The sequence below is a fragment of the Manis javanica genome, chromosome 5 (genome assembly GCF_040802235.1).
Source record: "Manis javanica isolate MJ-LG chromosome 5, MJ_LKY, whole genome shotgun sequence".
In the NCBI taxonomy this organism is placed as follows: Eukaryota; Metazoa; Chordata; class Mammalia; order Pholidota; family Manidae; genus Manis; species Manis javanica.
In genome coordinates this window covers 113,287,946-113,307,946 of record NC_133160.1, presented here as the reverse complement: position 1 = coordinate 113,307,946, position 20,001 = coordinate 113,287,946, and the positions used below count along the sequence as shown (strand labels likewise).

The window sequence follows — 20,001 nt, the reverse complement described above, 5'->3', positions numbered from 1 at the left end:
CAAGTGCACATGGAACATTCTCCAGAATAGACCACATACTAGGCCACAAAAAGAGCCTCAGTAAATTCAAAATCATTGAAATTCTACCAACCAACTTTTCAGAGCACAAAGGTATAAAACTAGAAATAAATTGTACAAAGAAAGCAAAAAGGCTCACAAACACATGGTGGCTTAACAACACACTCCTAAATAGTCAATGGATCAACGACCAAATTAAAATGGAGATCGAACAATATATGGAAATAAATGACAACAACAACACAAAGCCCCAACTTCTGTGGGACGCAGCGAGAGCAGTCTTAAAGAGGAAAGTATATAGCAATCCAGGCATATTTAAAGAAGGAAGAACAAACCCAAATGAATAGTCTAACTTTACAATTATCAAAATTAGAAAAAGAAGAACAAATGAGGCCTAAAGTCAGCAGAAGAAGGGACATAATAAAGATCAGAGAAGAAATAAATAAAATTGAGAAGAATAACAATAGAAAAAAATCAATGAAACCAAGAGCTGGTTCTTTGAGAAAATAAACAAAATAGATAAGCCTCTAGCCAGACTTATTAAGAGAAAAAGAGAGTCAACACACATCAACAGAATCAGAAATGAGAAAGGAAACATCACGACGGACCCAACAGAAATACAAAGAATTATTAGAGACTACTGTGAAAACCTATATGCTAAGAAGCTAGAAAACCTAGAAGAAATGGACAACTTCCTAGAAAAATACAACCTTCCAAGACTGACCAAGGAAGAAACACAAATTCTAAACAAACCAATTACCAGCAAAGAAATTGAAGTAGTAATAAAAAAACTACCCAAGAACAAAACCTCCAGGCCAGATGGATTTACCTCGGAATTTTGTCAGACATACAGAGAATATATAATTCCCATTCTCCTTAAAGTTTTCCAAAAAATAGAAGAGGAGGTAATACTCCGAAACTCATTCTATGAAGCCAACATCATCCTAATACCAAAACCAGGCAAAGACCCCACCAAAAAAGAAAACTACAGACCAATATCCCTCATGAATGTAGATGCAAAAATACTCAACAAAATATTAGCAAACCAAATTCAAAAATACATCAAAAGGATCATACACCATGACCAAGTGGGATTCATCCCAGGGATGCAAGGACGGAACAACATGCGAAAATCTATGAACATCATCCACCATATAAACAAAAAGAAGGACAAAAACCACATGATCATCTCCATAGATGCTGAAAAAGCATTCAACAAAATTCATCATCCACTCATGATAAAAACTCTCAACAAAATGGGTATAGAGGGCAGGTATCTCAACATAATAAAGGCCATATATGATAAACCCACAGCCAACATCATACTTAACAGCGAGAAGCTGAAAGCTATTCCTCTGAGATCGGGAACAAGACAGGGATGCCCAATCTCCCCACTGTTATTTAACATAGTACTGGAGGTCCTAGCCATGGCAATTAGACAAAACAAAGAAATACAAGGAATCCAGACTGGTAAAGAAGAAGTTAAACTGTCAGTCTTTGCACATGACATGATATTGTACATAAAAAACCCTAAAGACTTCACTCCAAAACTACTAGAACTGATATCGGAATACAGCAAAGTTGCAGGATACAAAATTAACACACAGAAATCTGAGGCTTTCCTATACACTAACAATGAACCAATAGAAAGATAAATCAGGAAAACAGTTCCATTCACAATTGCATCAAAAAGAATAATATACCTAGGAATAAACCTAATCAATGAAGTGAAAGACCTATACCCTGAAATCAATAAGACACTCGAGAAATTTAAGAGGACACTAGCAAATGGAAACTTATGCCGTGCTCTTGGCTAGGAAGAATTAATATTGTCAAAGTGGCCATCCTGCCCAAAGCAATATACAGATTTGATGCAGTCCCTATCAAATTACCAGCAACATTCTTCAACAAACTGGTACAAATAGTTTAAAAATTCATATGGAAACACCAAAGACCCCAAATAGCCAAAGCAATCCTGAGAAGGAAGAATAAAGTGGGGAGGATCTCACTTCCCAACTTCAAGCTCTACTACAAAGCCACAATAATCAAGACACTTTGATACTGGCACAAGAAGAGAGCCACAGACCAGTGGAACAGAATAGAGACCCCATATATTAACCCAAACATTTATGGTCAATTAATATATGATAAAGGAACCATGGACATACAATGGGGAAATGACAGTCTCTTCAACACATGGTGCTGGCAAAACTGGACAGCTACATGTAAGAGAATGAAACTGGATCACTGTCTAACCCCATACACAAAAGTAAATTCGAAATGAATCAAAGACCTGATTGTAAGTCATGAAACCATAAAACTCTTATAAAAAAACAGGCAAAAATCTCTTGGACATAAACGTGAGCAACTTCTTCATAAATATATCTCCCCGGCAAGGGAAACAAAAGCAAAAATGAAACAAGTGGGACTACATCAAGCTGAAAAGCTTCTGTACAGCAAAGGACACCATCAATAGAAGAAAAACGTTCCCTACAGTATGGGAGAATATATTCATAAATGACAGATCCGATAAAGGCTTGACATCCAAAATATATAAAGAGCTCACACACCTCAACAAACAAAAAGCAGATAATCCAATTAAATGGGCAGAGGAGCTGAACAGACAGTTCTCCAAAGAAGAAATTCAGATGGCCAACAGACCCATGAAAAGATCCTCCACATCACTTGTCATCAGAGAGATGCAAATTAAAACCACAATGAGATATCATCTCACACTAGTAAGGATCGCCACCATCCAAAAGACAAACAACAAATATTGGCAAGGTTGCGGAGAAAGGGGAACCCTCCTACACTGCTGGTGGGAATGCAAATTAGTTCAACCATTGTGGAAAGCAGTATGGAGGTTCCTCAAAACGCTCAAAATGCAAATACCATTTGACCCCGGAATTCCACTTCCAGGAATTTACCCTAAGAATGCAGCACTCCAGTTTGAAAAAGACAGGTGCACGCCTATGTTTATCGCCTCACTATTTACAATAGGCAAGAGATGGAAGCAACCTAAATGTCCATCAGTAGATGAATGGATAAAGAAGATGTGGTACATATACACAATGGAATATTACTCAGCCATAAGAAAAAAACAGATCCTACCATTCGCAACAACATGGGTGGAGCTAGAGGGTATTATGCTCAGTGAAATAAGCCAGGCGGAGAAAGACAAGTACCAAATGATTTCACTCATATGTGGAGTATAAGAACAAAGAAAAACTGAAGGAGCAAATCAGCAGCAGAATCACAGAACCCAAGAATGGACTAACGGTTACCAAAGGGAAAGGGACTGGGCAGGAGAGGTGAGAAGGGAGGGATAAGGGCAGGAAAAAGAAAGGGTGTCTTACGATTAGCATATATAATGTGGGGATGGGGCATTGGGAGTGATATGTAACACAGAAAAGACAAGTAGTGATTCTACAGCATCTTAATATGCTGTTGGACAGTGACTGTAATGGGGTTTGTGGTGGGGGGACTTGGTGAAGTGGGGAGTCTAGTACCCATAATGTTCTTCATGTAATTCTAGATTAATGATAAGAAAATGATTTTTTAGAAAAACAAAAAACAATACAAAAGGCACAGAAACTTGTTTGACTACTCGTGGTACTGCAATCGGGAAGATCCAGACTGGAACATTCTGCAAGACAAAAATGCAGGGTTTTTCTAACACTAAGTGAAAGGAAAAAAAAGAGATAGGAGATTTTGTAAACTTAAAAAAATACATATTAAAAAAAAAAGTCAATTTATCTCTTGTCCTGCTTCTAATTGCCCATACCCTCATTGCCTTCAACTTTTTAGAATTTCTATTTTGTTTTTTTTAATTGAGGTACATAAAGTAAAATACACAATCTTAGTTTTCAGCTTGATGGATCTTGACATGAGTATACATTCAAGTAACCATCACCTGGATGAAGATATCAAAATCCCCACTAATTTTTTCTCTTTGGCCTATTTCACCTATGCATCCACCCCCCTCCTCTGTTGGAACTCTCTGTTTGTTGAGTCTGTTTCTGTTTTGTTTGTTCATTAATCTTATTTTTTAGATTCCACATGTAAGTGAAATCATATGACATTTGACCTTCTCTGTGTGACTTACTTCACTTAATATAATACCTTATAGGTCCATCCATGTTGTCACAAATGGCAAGATTTCATTCTTTTTAATGGCTGAGTATATTCAACTGCCTTTTGACTTGAGTTCATTTCAGTTGATAGCACCTTACTATTCAAGCAGGAAACTGGAAGATTCATGCTCAGCTCATCCCTCTCCTTACCATTATGCACATCGAGAACAAAAAAACAGCTGGAATCTGAATTTCTTGGTTCTGGCTCTCAGTTAATTCAAAACTTAGTGGCTCACAGTTTATTTATTATCACACAGTTTCTGTGGATCAGGAATTCAGAAGTGGCTTACCTAGGTGATTCTGGCTCAGGGTCTCATAAAAGTGCAGTCAAGATGTTAGCCAGGACTGAAGGCTTCACTGAGGCTGGAGGGTCTGATTCCAGGATGGCTCACTCACACTGCTGTTGACAAGAGGCCTCACTACCTTACTTTCTCTCTCTCTGTCTCTCTCTCTCTCTCTGGCTACTTGAGCATCAGGATACAGCAACTAGCTTCTCCCAGAACAAGTGATCCTAGAAAGAGAGTACAAGGAAAGCCACAATGCATTTAGGATTTAGTCTTAGAAATCACATACCATCAACCCCACTACATTCTCTTTGGTAAATACATCCTGCACTTATACGAGGAGGAGAATTAGGTTCAACCTTTTGAGGAGAGCTGTATCAAAGAATTTTGGGAACTAATTTAAAACCACCACCATCTCCAAACTCTATTTTTTGTCCTTCCATTAATTTAGTCTGTACATTGCAAGAGTTGTCTGTGTGATGTTTAAATAAATCTTGTATCTCCTATTTAATGCATTTTACCAACTCAGTCTGGTATGAAGTCTAAGCTCTCAAATGAAGCAAAGTGCATAAACTTTATAAAGATCTTGATATTGCCTGTTTATCTAATAACTTCATAGCCTCTTCTTTAGTTATATTTCAGCAGTGCCCAGCTGCTTATCATACCAGTTAGAACTTTTTGTCCTTTCAGATGGTATAACTTACATTGGCTATTTTTTCAAAACCAGCTAATTCTGATACATTTGAGTAAATGCATTGGATGTGTCCAGACTGTCTGCTGTTAAGTCATTGTGGAGAACTGTGGTAAGCAGAATAAGGTCCCCCCAAAGATGTTGACATTTCTAATCACCACAGCCTATGAAAGTTACCTTAGATGGCGAAAGGGACTTTGCAGTGGGGAGATTATCCTGGATTATCCAGGTGGGCCCAGTGTAATTTCAAGGCTCCGTAAAAGTGAAACAGGAATGCAAAAGAGGTGTCAGAATGAGGTGATACGACAAAACCTTGATCTGCTTTCGAAAATAGAGGAAGGAGGCCTCTTGAACTGGAAAAGGCGAGGAAACAGATTCTCCCTACCTCCAGAAGGAATGCAGCCCTTCAAAGACCTTGATTTTAGTCCAGTGATACTCATTTCAGACTTCTGATTTCAGAACTATAATGTATTTGTATTGTTTAAGCCACTAAGTTTGCTACCGCATCAGTAGAAAACTAATACAATCACCTAAGTTAGTTACCTGTTTTAAACAATATTCCAAGTTACAGTAAATGGACCCTAGGTCAAAAAAATTTTAGTGTGATGATTATACACATATACAGTTTTTTTTTTTGCTTTGTGTGTCTTTATTACATGTTTGTATTTTCTCACTGGGTCTAGTGAAGTTAGTAATGAAATGACTAACATCTCAATATGAAAAATAGAGTGCTACCTCTTATGTGAAGTGAACTGTATTGTCACTTTAAGTATACAGCAGAAAATAAAATGTATAAACAAAGCTAAACTTCTATGAACCTTCTTGTGTTTCATTCCCTCTCATGCTAAATTAAATTCCCTTCCATTTGCCTCATACTTATCTTTTGTCTTTATTTTCAAAGTGCCCATATTTTTTTAACTTCATTGAATGCTGAGGTCTGTATTTCAGCAGCCATCTTCCCCACTTCTCATCCTTATTAATGTTTCCTGCTGCTGCTTCTGGCTTATCCAGCTAATACTCTCAGACTCCTTCCACTGCATGCCCTCCGTCTTTGGCTGCATCACAGAGAGCTGTGTTCCTTTTCTTGAAATATCTTGAAACTCTCCATCTGTTCTGTGGGTTTGCTTCTCTTATAGCCATCTTGAGGAGAGACTGCTTGTTCTCCTAAGTCCCACACTCAGGGCCCAAAAGTTGCCTATTTCTCATTGATGTTTCCAAACCAAGACACCTCAGTTGTTATTTTTTAATTGATATATTTATATACCATGAAGTTCACCCTTTTAAAAGTATACATTTCAGTGGGTTTAGTACATTCACAAAGTTGTGCAACCATCACCACTATCCAATTCCAGAACATTTTTACCACCTCAAAAGAAATCCTTCATGTATTAGTTATCATTCCCTATATCTCCTTTCACTACTGCTTGGCAATACTAATCTACTTTCTCTCTATATAGATTTGACATTTTAGACATTTCATGTAAAAGGAATCATACAATATGAGGCTTTTGTGTCTGACTTCTTTCATTTAGCATATTTCAAGGTTCATACATGTGTAACATGTATTAGTATTCCACCCCTTTTTAGGGCTGAATAGTATTCCATTGTGTAGATATGCCACATTTTATTTATCCATTTGTCAGTTGAAAGACATTTGGGATATTTCCATTTATTGGCTATTATGCATAATGCTGCTATAAAGATTTATGAACTAGTTTTTTTGTGAACATGTTTTGTATATAGGAATGCAGTTTGTAGGTCACATGGTAATTAACTTTCTGAGGAATTGCCCAACTCTTATCTACAGAGGCTGTACCATTTCACATTCCCACCGTCAGTATACAAAGTCCCAATTTCTCCTCACCAATGCTTGTTATTGTCTTTTTTTTTAATGGCCACACTAGTGGGTGCAAACTTATTGTGGTTTTGATTTGCATTTTACTTAATAATTTTGAGCATCTTTTCATGTGCTTTTTAACTATATATACACACCTTTTTTGAGAACTGTCTATTTAAATCCTTTGCTTGTTTTTAATAGGGCTACCTTTCTTATTGTATATAAGTCCCTTACCAGATACATGATTTGCAAATGTTTTCTCTCATTCTTTGGGTTGTCTTTTCACTTCCTTGATGGTGTCCTTTGAAGCACAAAAAGTTTTTAATTTTGACAGTCTAGTTTATGTTTTTTATCTTTGCTTGCTTATGCTTTGATGGCATATCTAAGAAACCATTGCCTAATCCAAAGGTTTTGAAGAATTATGCCTGTGTTTCTCCTAAGAGTTTTATAACTTTAGCTCATACATTCAGATCTTTGGTCCATTTGAGTTAATTTTTGTATGTGGTATTAAATAGGGGTCCAACTTTGTCTTGCGTGTGGTTATCCAGTTGTCCCAGCACCATTTGTTGAAGAGGTTGTTCTTTCCCATTGAATGGTCTTTGTATCCTTGCCAAAAACAAATTGAAATAAACGTTGTGTTTTATTTCTAGACTCTATTGATTTATTTGTTTATCCTTATGCCAGTGCCACCCAGTCTTGATAACTGTAATTTTGTAGTAAGTTTTGAAATGAGGAAACATGAATCCTTCAACTTTGTTCTTCTTTTTCAAGATTGTTTTGGCTATTTCTGGATCTGTTGCATTCCCATACATGTTTTACAATCACCCTGTCAATCAGCATGTCAGTTTCTACAAAAATAGCAGCTAAAATTTTTATAGTGGTTGTGGGAATCTATAAATCAAGTTGGGGTATATTACTATCTTAAAAATACTACATCTTCCTCTTCGTGAACACAATGTCTTCTCATTTGTCTGAGTCTTGGGTAATGTCTTTTGGCAATGTTTTATAGTTTTCAGTGTACAAGTCATACTTCTAATAAAATTTGTTCCTCAGTATTTTAATCGTTTTTATGTTATTTAAATAAAAATAAATTTTTTTCATTTTCTAATATTTCATTGCTAGTATACAGAAGAACAATTTATTTTTTATATAGAACTTGTATCCTTCAACTTTGCTGAATGTCCTTGTTCTAATAGTTTATTAGTGGATTCCTTAAGATTTTATATATAGTTTTACTTTTTTTTCCAATTTGTATGCCTTTTATTTTCCTTTCTTGCCTAATTGCTCTAGCTAGAAGCTCCAGTTCAATGTTGGACAGAGGTGGCTAGAAAGGGGCATTACCATCTTATTCCTCATCTCAGATGGAAAGCATTCAGTCTTTCACCATTAATATGATGCTAGTTGTGGGATTTTCATAGATTCCCTTTATTGTTCTGAGGAAGTTTCCTTCTATTCCTAGTTTCTCAATATTCCTGTAAAAGGTCTTTCAAAATTTCTCAAACACAAAACAATAAATAACAATAACATCTTTAAAAACCCATTGCATGTGAGATCTACATCCTCTCGTTGTGACCCCCTTTGTCCCTCATCTTTGCTTTCACTTCCCACTTCTGATCATTTTGTATTCACTGAATCTTTGACCTTGTCTCAGTTCAATTTATTTTACAGATTATAGGGTTTTATATGTATGTGGACACATACACAGATGTATATATTTTTTGCTAGATGGGATTATTCTGTATGTTAATTTTTATATTTAGTTTCTTCCTACTGGCATTATATTAAAGATGTTTTACCATGTCATTAAACATTCTTTGAAAATAAATTTTTTTCATTGCTGCTATACGTGTGGATTTACTGTACTTTTTTTTATCACTGGACATTTAGTCTGCTTCTCAGTTTTTACATATAAATAAACTTTATATATTTTTTATAGTTTGCATTCTGGTGTTTTCTTCAGTTGGGATTTTAGAAATGGAATTAATGTTAATACAGTCTTGCTAAATATCTGTCTAGAAATGGTCATGACAGTTTATACTTTTACTAGCAGTGTATAAGTATAATAATTTCTTTTTTCCAGTTCGGATTCAGAAATAATAGGTTATGCTTTGGACACACTATATAATATAATATCTAATGATGAAGAAGAAGAAGTAGGTAAGTTTCTTTCACTGTGTTTTCTGTACATAAACTGGATTGTGCCAGTGTTGCTGGGTTTAAAATTGTTTATTTTACAAATATAAGTTTTTTTTCTTTTTAAGTCAATAAAGAAAAGATAAAAACTTAGTCCCAGAAAGTTATCTTTAAGATGATTGCTTTGTACGTGATTTGGAGATATATTTTCCCTTTCTTTGTATTTGGTTTCAGTTAACTATAAATATTAGTAATTTAAGGATTAAAAATTATTTTTTGACTATTGAAAATCAGATTTTATTTATATGTTATCTGGTGAACAATATGAAGTTAGAGTGTCTTTTCCTAATAAATACTTAAACTTTTAACATGGACTTAATTTATAAAGAGCAACGATATATTAAGTTGAGAAAGTTTCATTACATTAACTCTTTTTGGTGTAAAATTATATGAGTCAGTTTGAAATTTACAATTTTCTTTGGTACATTCTTTTCCTTTTGTTTCAAATTACTTGCATACTTAAGGTAGTCTGTCATTTACATAAATTATTGCCAATCCATGAAATACTTGACTGGAAGTCTATATATTTTGTTCTATAAATTGTAAAAACATATGCATTGACTAACATTCCACAGTGCAGTTGAAGAGTGTGTTCCTCATGTCTGATTGGCTGTTGCAGTAGGACATAGTGGGAATTTTATTATTCTACACAACACAAGGATGGACATACTCATGCATAAGTCTAATGTCCACTGAAATTATAGGATCCTTTGAAACTCTGAGTAAAAAGTCACAAAGTAATCTACATGATGTTGAGTTTGCACATGTTTTATTAAAATAAAAATAGAGCAGAAATATATGGATATTAACTTCGCAGAATACCAGTAATAGGAACATTTGAAACTGGATCGGGTTGAATAATAACAGTATCTTAGACTTAAATATTCTTTTTCTTTAATTTCTTTGTGATGTAGTTTACAGCTTAACTTTATTAATTACTCAGGGATGAAAAATCTTTAGTAAAACATGCTTTGGTATCCATGGAATAAAAGCTTAGTCACATGACACTTAAATACAGTGTACACAAGAACATACTTTCGAGAAACACTTATTTTTCCTAATTATTTCTTAAATGAGAAAATTATGTGCAACAATGTAAAAAAAAAGATCTTTTCTTTTTTTTAGTTGTTTCAGATTAGAAATTTAGCTTTTATCTAGTTTACAGCAGATAATTTTTCTGTTTCAAAACAATGTAAAGCAGCAGTATTTCTTAGGTGATTTTCATTTGTTATAAATTTATAATATAATCATGTTAATTAGTTCAGTTTTTTGTTCCTTTATGTGTTTGGCTCCTTACTTTTAGTTCAGCATCCAAAAATAATATTTTGGATAATGCAAGATAAATGGTCCTTTGGAAAAGAAGTAGTAGAATCACTTTTTTGTAGGGAAGATTAAAATAGGAACTTAAACTTTCTTCAGTGAAAATTTACTTATCTTGAAAGAGTAAATTTTTAAAATCTAGATATTAAAAAGTGTGTCCTTCAGTTCTATTATTGATACTTTCTCTCTACTGCTTCATCAAAAGATACTCTTTGCTGACTTAATGAACTCCATTTTAGAGGTATTTACATTGGGGATATTTCTAATCTTTTGATTTAAAGATAAATCTGTCTCATAATCCTAAATATGTTGTATCTCTTCTAGGATATCTCAGGTACTTGAGTAAAATGAACATGAGTCTCTTCTTCTAAGAAGAGCAATCAATATATTGCTTATTTGACATTTTAAAGCTCTTATGTTATTATGAATGGACTATAGAAGAAACTTTTCTATACCATCCACTTTTTATTTTTGTCTACCTTTTCATGATGTTGAAGGTAAAAGATTGCATTTACATATACATGATACTTTTAGGCATAATTTTTTCTAATAATAGGAAAGAACACTGTCAAGTGATGTTTCTTCTGGCTGGTTAAAAAAAATCTTAAGATTTGTCTCTCTGTATAAGAATTCCTTAATTAAAAAGGAGTATTTGATAATATTTATTACTATTTATTATTTCTGTGGCTACCAAATCTATTTATTGTCCAGAGCATAAAAAATACTCTAGTGCTATTCGTGCCTCATATCGAAATTACCGAGTATCATAATTCTTCCAAGTGGTAAAGATACCTCAAGACAAATGCTGGGCATAGAAGCCACAGGGCATAAATCTGCAAAAAAGTAAAAAGCTAACCTTTTCAAACAATATTGCTTCTCTCTCACTTACCAATTTTACATTTCCCTGTATGGCCCCGGAAGATGACTGGTTAGCCAGAGACGGGTAAGATTTCCTCAAAGGAGGAACAACCTAAGACAGGCACAGTTGCAGGGGGGCCATCAGGTGAGAAATTAGGGATCAACAGAGGTGAGGCTTAGAACCTCACCCCCTCCTGTTTTGAGAGAAATCTTCTGCATCCGTGGATGTTTTGTTGCCCTTGTCTAGCTTGGATTAATACTTAGTCTATAGGCACACACCTGATCATCTACATTTGCCCTCTTACAGCACTAAACTATGTTTTCTACCTTTATCTTGCATCTACCTACCACTTCAGCATTTTATTAAAAAAATAAATAAATAAATAATAATAATAATAAGGGAGAAATGTGGGATTCACATATAAATGAAGTATAAAAATCAAACAAATAATCCTAATTGACCGAATTGTTTATAGTTCATGATGCGTGATCAAAACCGAAAGTTTCTGTGATGACTGCCCTTGCACTGCTCACCATGTAAGAACTTATTCACTGTGTAAGAACTTGTTCACCATGTAAAAACTTGTTCGTTATGCTTCAGAAGATTGGAGACTGTTGAGAATTCGGCTTGGGGTTGATTACTGATTGTGCATTGAGTCCCCTATACAGAATTTTATTGTTGTTAACAACCATATGATCAATAAATATGAGAGATGCCCTCTCCAAAAAAAAAAAAAAATACTCTAGTGCTTCTTTTAACAAAATAAAGCTTTTTCTCTGGTAGGACAATCTATTCAAATTGCTTTCTGCGTGCTTCATGGGAAAATTTTTTTGAGGCAGTTTATTTAAAAATAAAAATACTTGAATATGTATATATACATATGTATATGTATAAATTTTACCTATATTCAATAAGAACTGGAAGGTATTTCAGTTCAGGGAATACTTACATGTTGCTATTATTGCTTTAAAATAATGCATGCACAATAAATGTCCAGTTAATGACACTTTTTTTATTCATAGAACTCACCAATATTGTTTATTTTTCCTGGTGGTCTGTTTTAAGTTCCATTTACTTTTTTTTTTATTAAAGTATCATTGCTATGCAATCTTATGTTGATTTCAGATATACCACACAGTGGTTCAACAGTTACCCATATTATTAAATACTCACTCCCTTTAGTGCAGTTACTATCTGTCAGCGTAGTCAGATGGTACAGAATTATTAACTGTGTTCTCCATGCTGTACTACCATCCCCATGAACAACTTGTATTGTGAATTTTTGTGTCCCTTTATCCCCTTCACCCCCACCACCTACCCCACCCTGTCCCCCTTGGTAACCACTAGTACCTTCTTGGTGTCTGTGAGTCTACTGCTATTTTGTTCCTTCTGTTTTCTTTGTTTTTATACTCCACAAATAAGTAAAATCATGTGGTATTTGTCTTTCTCCACCTGGCTTGTATCACTGAGCATAATACGCTCTAGATCCATCCATGTTGTTGCAAATAGGAAGATTTCTTTTTATGGCTAAATAATATTCCATTCTGTATATGTACCACATCTTTATCCATTCATCTGTTGAAGGTTCCATTTACTTTTAACATTGATACTTCTTTTCCTCAGAATTACAGTAGTCAAGTTTTATTTTATTTTGTTTTACTATTTTTCCTGAGATACTCAGCTTTTTAAATTGAGGAAGGGGATATCCTCATCTAAACTAGGTTTTAAACAACAAAGCAAAACTGAAGGAACAAAACATCAGCAGACTCACAAGAAGGACTAGCGTTTACCAAGGGGAAAGGGCTGGGGAGGGTGGGTGGGCAGGGAGAAGGGGGTTAAGGGACATTATAATTAGCACACATAATGTAGGTGGGTTATGGAGAAGGCAGTATAGCACAGAGAAGACAAGTAGTGACTCTGTAGCATCTTACTATGTTGATGGACAGTGACTGCAATGGGGTGTGTGGGGGGTACTTGATAATATGGGTGAATGTAGTAAGCACAGTGTTGCTCATGTGAAACCTTCATTAGATTGTATGTCAATGATACCTTAATAAAAATATATATATAGCATGGTTTTATTTATAGAAAATAAAAACTAAGCATAGTAAAAATAATAAAATAGGTTTTAAATGGTACGTAACCAAGTTGCCTATACTAAACAAAAAACTAACTAAGGTGTATGGCATCATCATTTGTGACATTTGAACCCCTTATTTGAAAGAAGAAAGTACTAGAGCATTATGCCTTGACTCTTGTGATAAGCTGTTTCCTTGTTGGGTAGTACAGATCAGTAGTTGTTTGTATTATTGTTCCATCATATTTGCATAGAGCTTTGAAATTTACAGTATTTTCATGTCCATTATCTTATTTGATCTTATAGCAGCCTGTAAGGTAGGTGGCATTTTTCTCTTTTCTATAGATGAGAAAATGGAAGCCCAGAGATCATGTAGCTTATATAGTATCATCTAGTAAATAGGATTTTTTTATTTGGTACTTTTTTTTTAAGTATTGCATAAATTTCTGATTTATTAAGTTGTGGCCATTTTTCTGACTAGATTCTTTATTAAATCTTGTAACTTATACAACTAGTTTATAGAGGATGCCAACATTAAAAAATACAGGTGTTCTGGTTTACCTGATTGACCACAGTGTAAAAGAAGATTACTTGATATTCCCTTACTCTGAGTTAGGACTGCTTTTATTAGAATATCTCTTTCTGTAAAGCAGTTTTGTCCTCCATAATATGGGTTATGAACTTGATCTGGAGTGGAATTCCTAAGAGAAGGTCCAGAAATGTTTTTGAATATTGTTGCTACCTCTCAGAAAGTGCAACTATGAATATGTTTGATGAATAAATGTATATATACACATTTAGTTAAAAGCCAGTCATATAAATTGATCTGAAATATTTCCAGAAGTTTATAAGGACTTTTTAAAAAGCAATCTTGAATTTCATATGCCTGGCTTGGGTTTATTTCACTATAGTAGCAAAGAGCCATTTAGTTATTTTTTCATTTATCTTTAAGAGTCATTTACTTTTGTAGGTTACATATGTATAGCATTTGGTATATAAAACAAACAGTTCTAGAAGTTTTAAAATAAGTATATTGGATGAGATAGGATAGTTTATCTCATACTTCACTTATATGTAAAATAGATACAACTTTTCAAGGGTCTAGTTTTTGTTTATAACTTTTAGATATAATTAGTGTAGTAGTTACATTAGTTTTAGCTGAATTTACTGTTACACCAAAATAGCTTTGTATGTTACTTTAATTGCTTAACCAATTTTTGTAGGATTCCACATTAAAGTTCCAAAGTGCTGTCTGTATAATTACAACTTAAAGGAAGTGTAGTTATCTCACAAACACTTTTTAAAATTTTAAATTGACATTATTAAACCAGAAGGAACCATAGATCCTTGGAATAGGATCATATTTTACTAGTTCAAGTCAAAACAGACCTTAATTATGTACTGTTAAGGTATGGTAGTTTTACAGTATAGCTAGAAAATAAGTCAAGTGTATTAATTCTGCTACTTGCTAAGTTACTAGCTTGTGCTCAATGCAAACACTGAATTAAACTTTTTCTTAGGTTAAACCTGCATTCCTTAAAGAGTAGCATATGGTTAAATAAACATAACACACTTGATCCCCCACTGAAGCTTCATAGAATATACATTTCTATGTAAATAAGATATCCTGCAGTAAAGAAACCTATTCTTCAAGTTTATTTCTTTAATCCAGTGAAGGATCCTGTAACTTTCTTTAATCCAAATATGTTTGTGGATAGGTGCTTGCTTTCCTCTGATACCTATTAACATTCCACTGTCCCGCATTTTGAGAAATACCAGCCAAGGCTTACACCTATAGCTTAGTTGTTTGCACTTATCCATATAAAATATCTCAGCATTTAAAAAAATATTTCATAGGCAGAACCCATCAAGTCTGGGTTTTTTCCCCCTTCTTTTTTAGGTTAGCTTGCAACTTTTAGTATTCTCCCAAACGTCAGTGACTTCTATTTTGAGCTTTTCTCTAGAGGTCATGATCCTTTAGCCCAAAGCAAGTTTGTTTAACCACTAAGTATTTTTAATAACTTAAGTTGCCAATATTGCACATTGGAAGCTTTCACATTCGTTTTCACATCGGTTTTTAGACTTCTTTCTTAAAACAATGTGGAGACTGATGACACCTGGGCCTGCATTTCCACAAGGCAGCAGTCTGCTGGAGTTGAGTAACTGCTGCTTCCCTTAGATAAGGCATGTTCTCTCCATCCTCTGTATTGTCTTATGCCCAGCCTGCTTCACTCACATTTATTTCTGTCTTGCCTCTGTGACTGAGTCTGTATTCTCAACTATATTCACACCACTTAAATAAAAATCATTATATAACATATTTCAAAAGCATTTTTTCATTAATTCTATACCCAAGTGTTATCTCATGCAATAAATATGAACTTATGCAAATGTAAAATAGCCTTACAAAGCATACACAATTAGGCCATTGCATTGCTATAATCTTAATTTCTGGAAAGAGACAGTTTGGAAAGGGGAGAAAGTCATCGCCTTTTCCACATAGATTCCTTGTGTATTTTGAGAGCTGTTCACTTGACACTTGTTCCTCATTGGCTGCTTTTTGTATAGTTTTCTTTATCTGCTTCTTTATCTATAGAGTTTTATTAGGATTTGGCTAGGTATTTATTTCTGGTATCACCCCCACATAGCTGTGGCTTGTTAGGGCTCTGGGGTGGCTTAAAACAAGATAGGCTTATTAGTCCACCAAATCTGATGATATTTTATTGGATACATGGCATTTACCATACTGTGGGACTCAGGGCTTCTCTTCTGCTCTGTTCCAGTTTCTTTGTAATTTCTCTTTCCATCATCATACCAGCTTCTAATAAAATGGGAAGGTTGCGCAGTCTGAGTTTTTTTCCAGCTCCAGAGATAAATTCACCTTTAAGCTTTGAAAATCACAATTTAACATGCAAACTTTTACTTTTTATGTATGAATAATTAAGGCACAGAATTTTATCGGCTCCCAAAGGTACAAGAGCAAATCGTTTAAGCAGATCCATCGTAGAGCATGCCCCTTGATGCCATTCTAGTTACTTTTGAATATTAGGCATCCTTATGATTAATATTAGACTTATGTAGCATTAAACCTCTGCCACCTTAATGTAATGTCCTCGATGTATCAGTAATTGTGCAGTAACATTGATAGCTTTCAAGTAGTTTTTTTCATACTGTCAACCCCTCCTGTACCTGATTTTCCAGAAGTGGAAATAATGACTGCTTCCTTAAATAATTCTTCTGGAGCCATCATATATAAAAAATCAAACTTAAAGGGCAAAAAATTAATAGTTTACTAATGTTAAAAAAATGCAGCAAATTTATTTTTATTTAGTGTCCAATCATAAACTCAAATAACTACTTTTTTTGGCAGATTGCATGTAACTTTTATGAGAAAGATAAATATAAGTTAAAATATCAATATCAGGGCTTGTTTACAGACAAGTATATTCCTAGGGATATCATAGGCTATGCATTACTTTTACATTTTTTGCATCTTGGTGATAATGCTCATAACTCTGACCTTATAGGACTCTGAAATTTTTCCTGAATCAGCATAATGAGATTGTATAATTTAAAAACTTGATAATATTTACACATACATAGCTTATGTCCCAAATCTTATGACTCGTTCTTAACTGAGGGCAGTTTGGCCCTTCCTACCACCTAGAGGACATTTGGCAATGTCTGGAGATATTTTGGTTGTCCCACCAGAGGGGAAGTAAGGGAGTGCGGCTGGCACCTTGTGGGTAAAGGCCAGGGATGCCCCTAAACACCCTACAATACATAGGGAACCTCCTACAACAGTACCAATGTCTACAGTGCCAAGGCTGAGACATCTGTCTTAGGAATGGTGGTGATGTTGATTATTGAGTACCTACTTTCTAAGCACTGTGCTAGATATTTTACTTACTTGGAATCCTCAATGAAGCCCCACATGAAATTATCCTTATTTTATAAAAAAAGGATACAGGCCTGATACAGTCAGTCTATCTGCCCAAAGTATTGTGGCTACAAAGTAGATGGATATGCATTTAACTGGTTTGACTCAAAAACCTTTGTGGACTTGCTCTATTCTACTGTACTGCCTCTCAGGAAAGTATTGACTTCTCCATACTCCAGCCATTCTGTGCATTAACAGAAATTACTTCTGCCTGTATTAGCAGTGCTACGTCAAGTCGTGATCACGTGACATTCAGACATAGCACTTGATCTGTCAGTATTATTTGAAAGTTTAATCACTCCTTTCTTCTTGAAACAGTTTCTTCACTTGTTTTCAGTCTCCACAGGCCTCTGATTTTCTTTCTGTCTCACTAGGCTACTCTTTCTTTGTCTCCTTGGCTGTTTTCTTTCTCATCTCCCCAGCCTCTTAACATTTGAATGTTCCATGGCACAGACTCCTTTCCTGCTTTAGTGTTTCTCTTGGTGATTTCATCCAGGCTTGTGACTTCAAATATCATTTTTATATGCTACTACTCTCAAATGTGTATGTCCAATGCAGACCTCTTGATTGACATCTATAATTGTATATTCAAATACTTACTTGACATCTCCACTTAGATTTCTTTCCCCCAAAAACAGGTTTATTGCAATACTGAAATATAATAAATGCACATAAATGTACAATTTGATGAGTTTTGACATATATATATAAACCTATTAAACCATCACAACTACCACCAAAATAATGAACATATCCAAAAGTTTCCTGGTGCTTGTTTGTAATCTGTCCTTCTTCCTCCTAGCCCCCATTTAATTACAGATCTCCTTTTGTTACTGGGGATTGCCTTTTCATAGAATTTTATATAAATGAGATCATATGGTATATACTCTTTTGGGGTTTGTTTGGGGGTTTTTTTGTTCTGTTTTTTTGTTTTTGGCCTTTTTTTGGTCTGTTCTTTCAGCATAATTTTTTGAGTTTTATCCATGTTGTGTATCAATAGTTAATTCCTTTTCATCGCTGAGTAGTATTCTTTTGTATGAATGTACAGAAATGTATTGATATATTTCCTTGTTGGTGGGCATCTGGGTTTCCAATTTTTAGCTATTAACAAGATTGCTTGTATAAACACTCACATACAAGTCTTTGGACGTGTGTTTTCATTTCTCTTGAGTAAATGCCTAGGAATAGAATTGCTGTGTTTAACTTTATAACAAACTGCCAAACATTTTTCAAAGTAGTTGTACCATTTATCATCATTCCCACTAGTAGTGTATGAGAGTTGCAGATCTTCCACATCCTCTCAAATAGTTGATAGGGACAGTTTTTTTTTTAGCCTTCCAGTAAGTGTGAAATAGTATCTCATGGTATTTTCATAATGAATAATGATATTTAACAGCTTTTCATGTGATTATGAGCCATTGGTATATCTTCTTTAGTGAAGTGTTTGTTCAATTCTTTTGTCCATTTTTTACTGCATTGTTTATCTTATATTTGAACTGTAAGAGATCTTTAGTCTAGAAATATGTCCTTTGTGATATATATTTTACAGATATTTTAGCCCAATCTGTGATTTGCCTTTTCATTTTCCTAATATTGCTTTCAAAGAACAAAATTATTAAATTTTGAGTTAGTCCAGTTTATTAATTTTTTCCCCACTTTGTTGATTTTTTCTTATATAATTTTTTTGTTTCCTGTATATGAAATATTTACAAAAATCACTAGGATTTTCTCTTATGTTTTCTTTAAAGAGTTTTATAGTTTTAATTTTTATAATTAGGTCTGTGTTCCTTTCTAGTTTTACACTAAAGTCTACAATCCATTTTGAACTAAATTGGTATATTTCTGGACTTTGTATTCTGTTGCTCTGTATGTCTATCTTTTTGCCTACTGATACTGTCTTGATTACTGCAGCTTTATAATAAATCTTCAAATTATGTTGTGTAAGTACTCCAACTTGTTCCTTTTCCAAATTATTGTGCCTTCTACTACAAGAACAGAGTATATATATTTATTGAGGTCTTTAGTTTCTACCAGCACTAGTTTGTTATTTTCAAAGTATGGGTCTTATACATCTTTTGTTAAATTTATGCCGAACTCTTTAATAGTTCTTGGTGCTGTTTTAAGTGGTACTGGTTTTTTTTATAATAGTATCATTAAAATACAGTCACATGAGCAACATAGTAGTTATACTAGATTACCCCCATTATCAAGTTCCCACTGTATACACCATTACAATTACTGTCCATCAGCATAGTCAGATGCTATAGAGCCACTACTTGTCTTCTCTGTGCTATAAAGCCTTCCCCATGTAACCCCACCACATTATGCATGCTAGTCATATTGCCCTTTAATCCCCTTATCCCTCCCTTCCATCCCACCCTCCCCAGTCCCTTTACCTTTGGTAACTCTTAGTCCGTTTTTGGGTTCTGTGAATCTGCTACTGTTTTGTTCCTTCAGTTTTTGCTTTGTTCTTATACTCCACGGATGAGTGAAATCAATTGGTACTTGTCTTTCTCCACCTGGCTTATTTCACTGAGCATAATACCCTCTAGCTCCATCCATGTTGTTGCAAATGGTAGGATTTGTTTTCTTCTTATGGCTGAATAATATTCCACTGTGTATATGTACCACACCTTCTTTATCCATTCA

At 34.3% G+C, this 20,001-nt stretch overlaps 1 protein-coding gene across 3 annotated transcripts in view; it reads left to right on the top strand.

The window, feature by feature from the left end:
• Positions 1–20,001, top strand: part of USO1 (USO1 vesicle transport factor) — a 113,358-nt gene that overhangs the window by 27,535 nt on the left and 65,822 nt on the right. For 2 of the 3 annotated variants that reach the window (XM_037003309.2, XM_037003308.2), the window contains exon 4: positions 9,044–9,120. The exons of the other annotated variant lie outside the window; for it this stretch is intronic. In XM_037003309.2, coding sequence (XP_036859204.1) covers positions 9,044–9,120 — 77 coding nt within the window. The remainder of the gene's footprint in view (positions 1–9,043; positions 9,121–20,001) is intronic. 3 annotated transcript variants of the gene reach the window in all.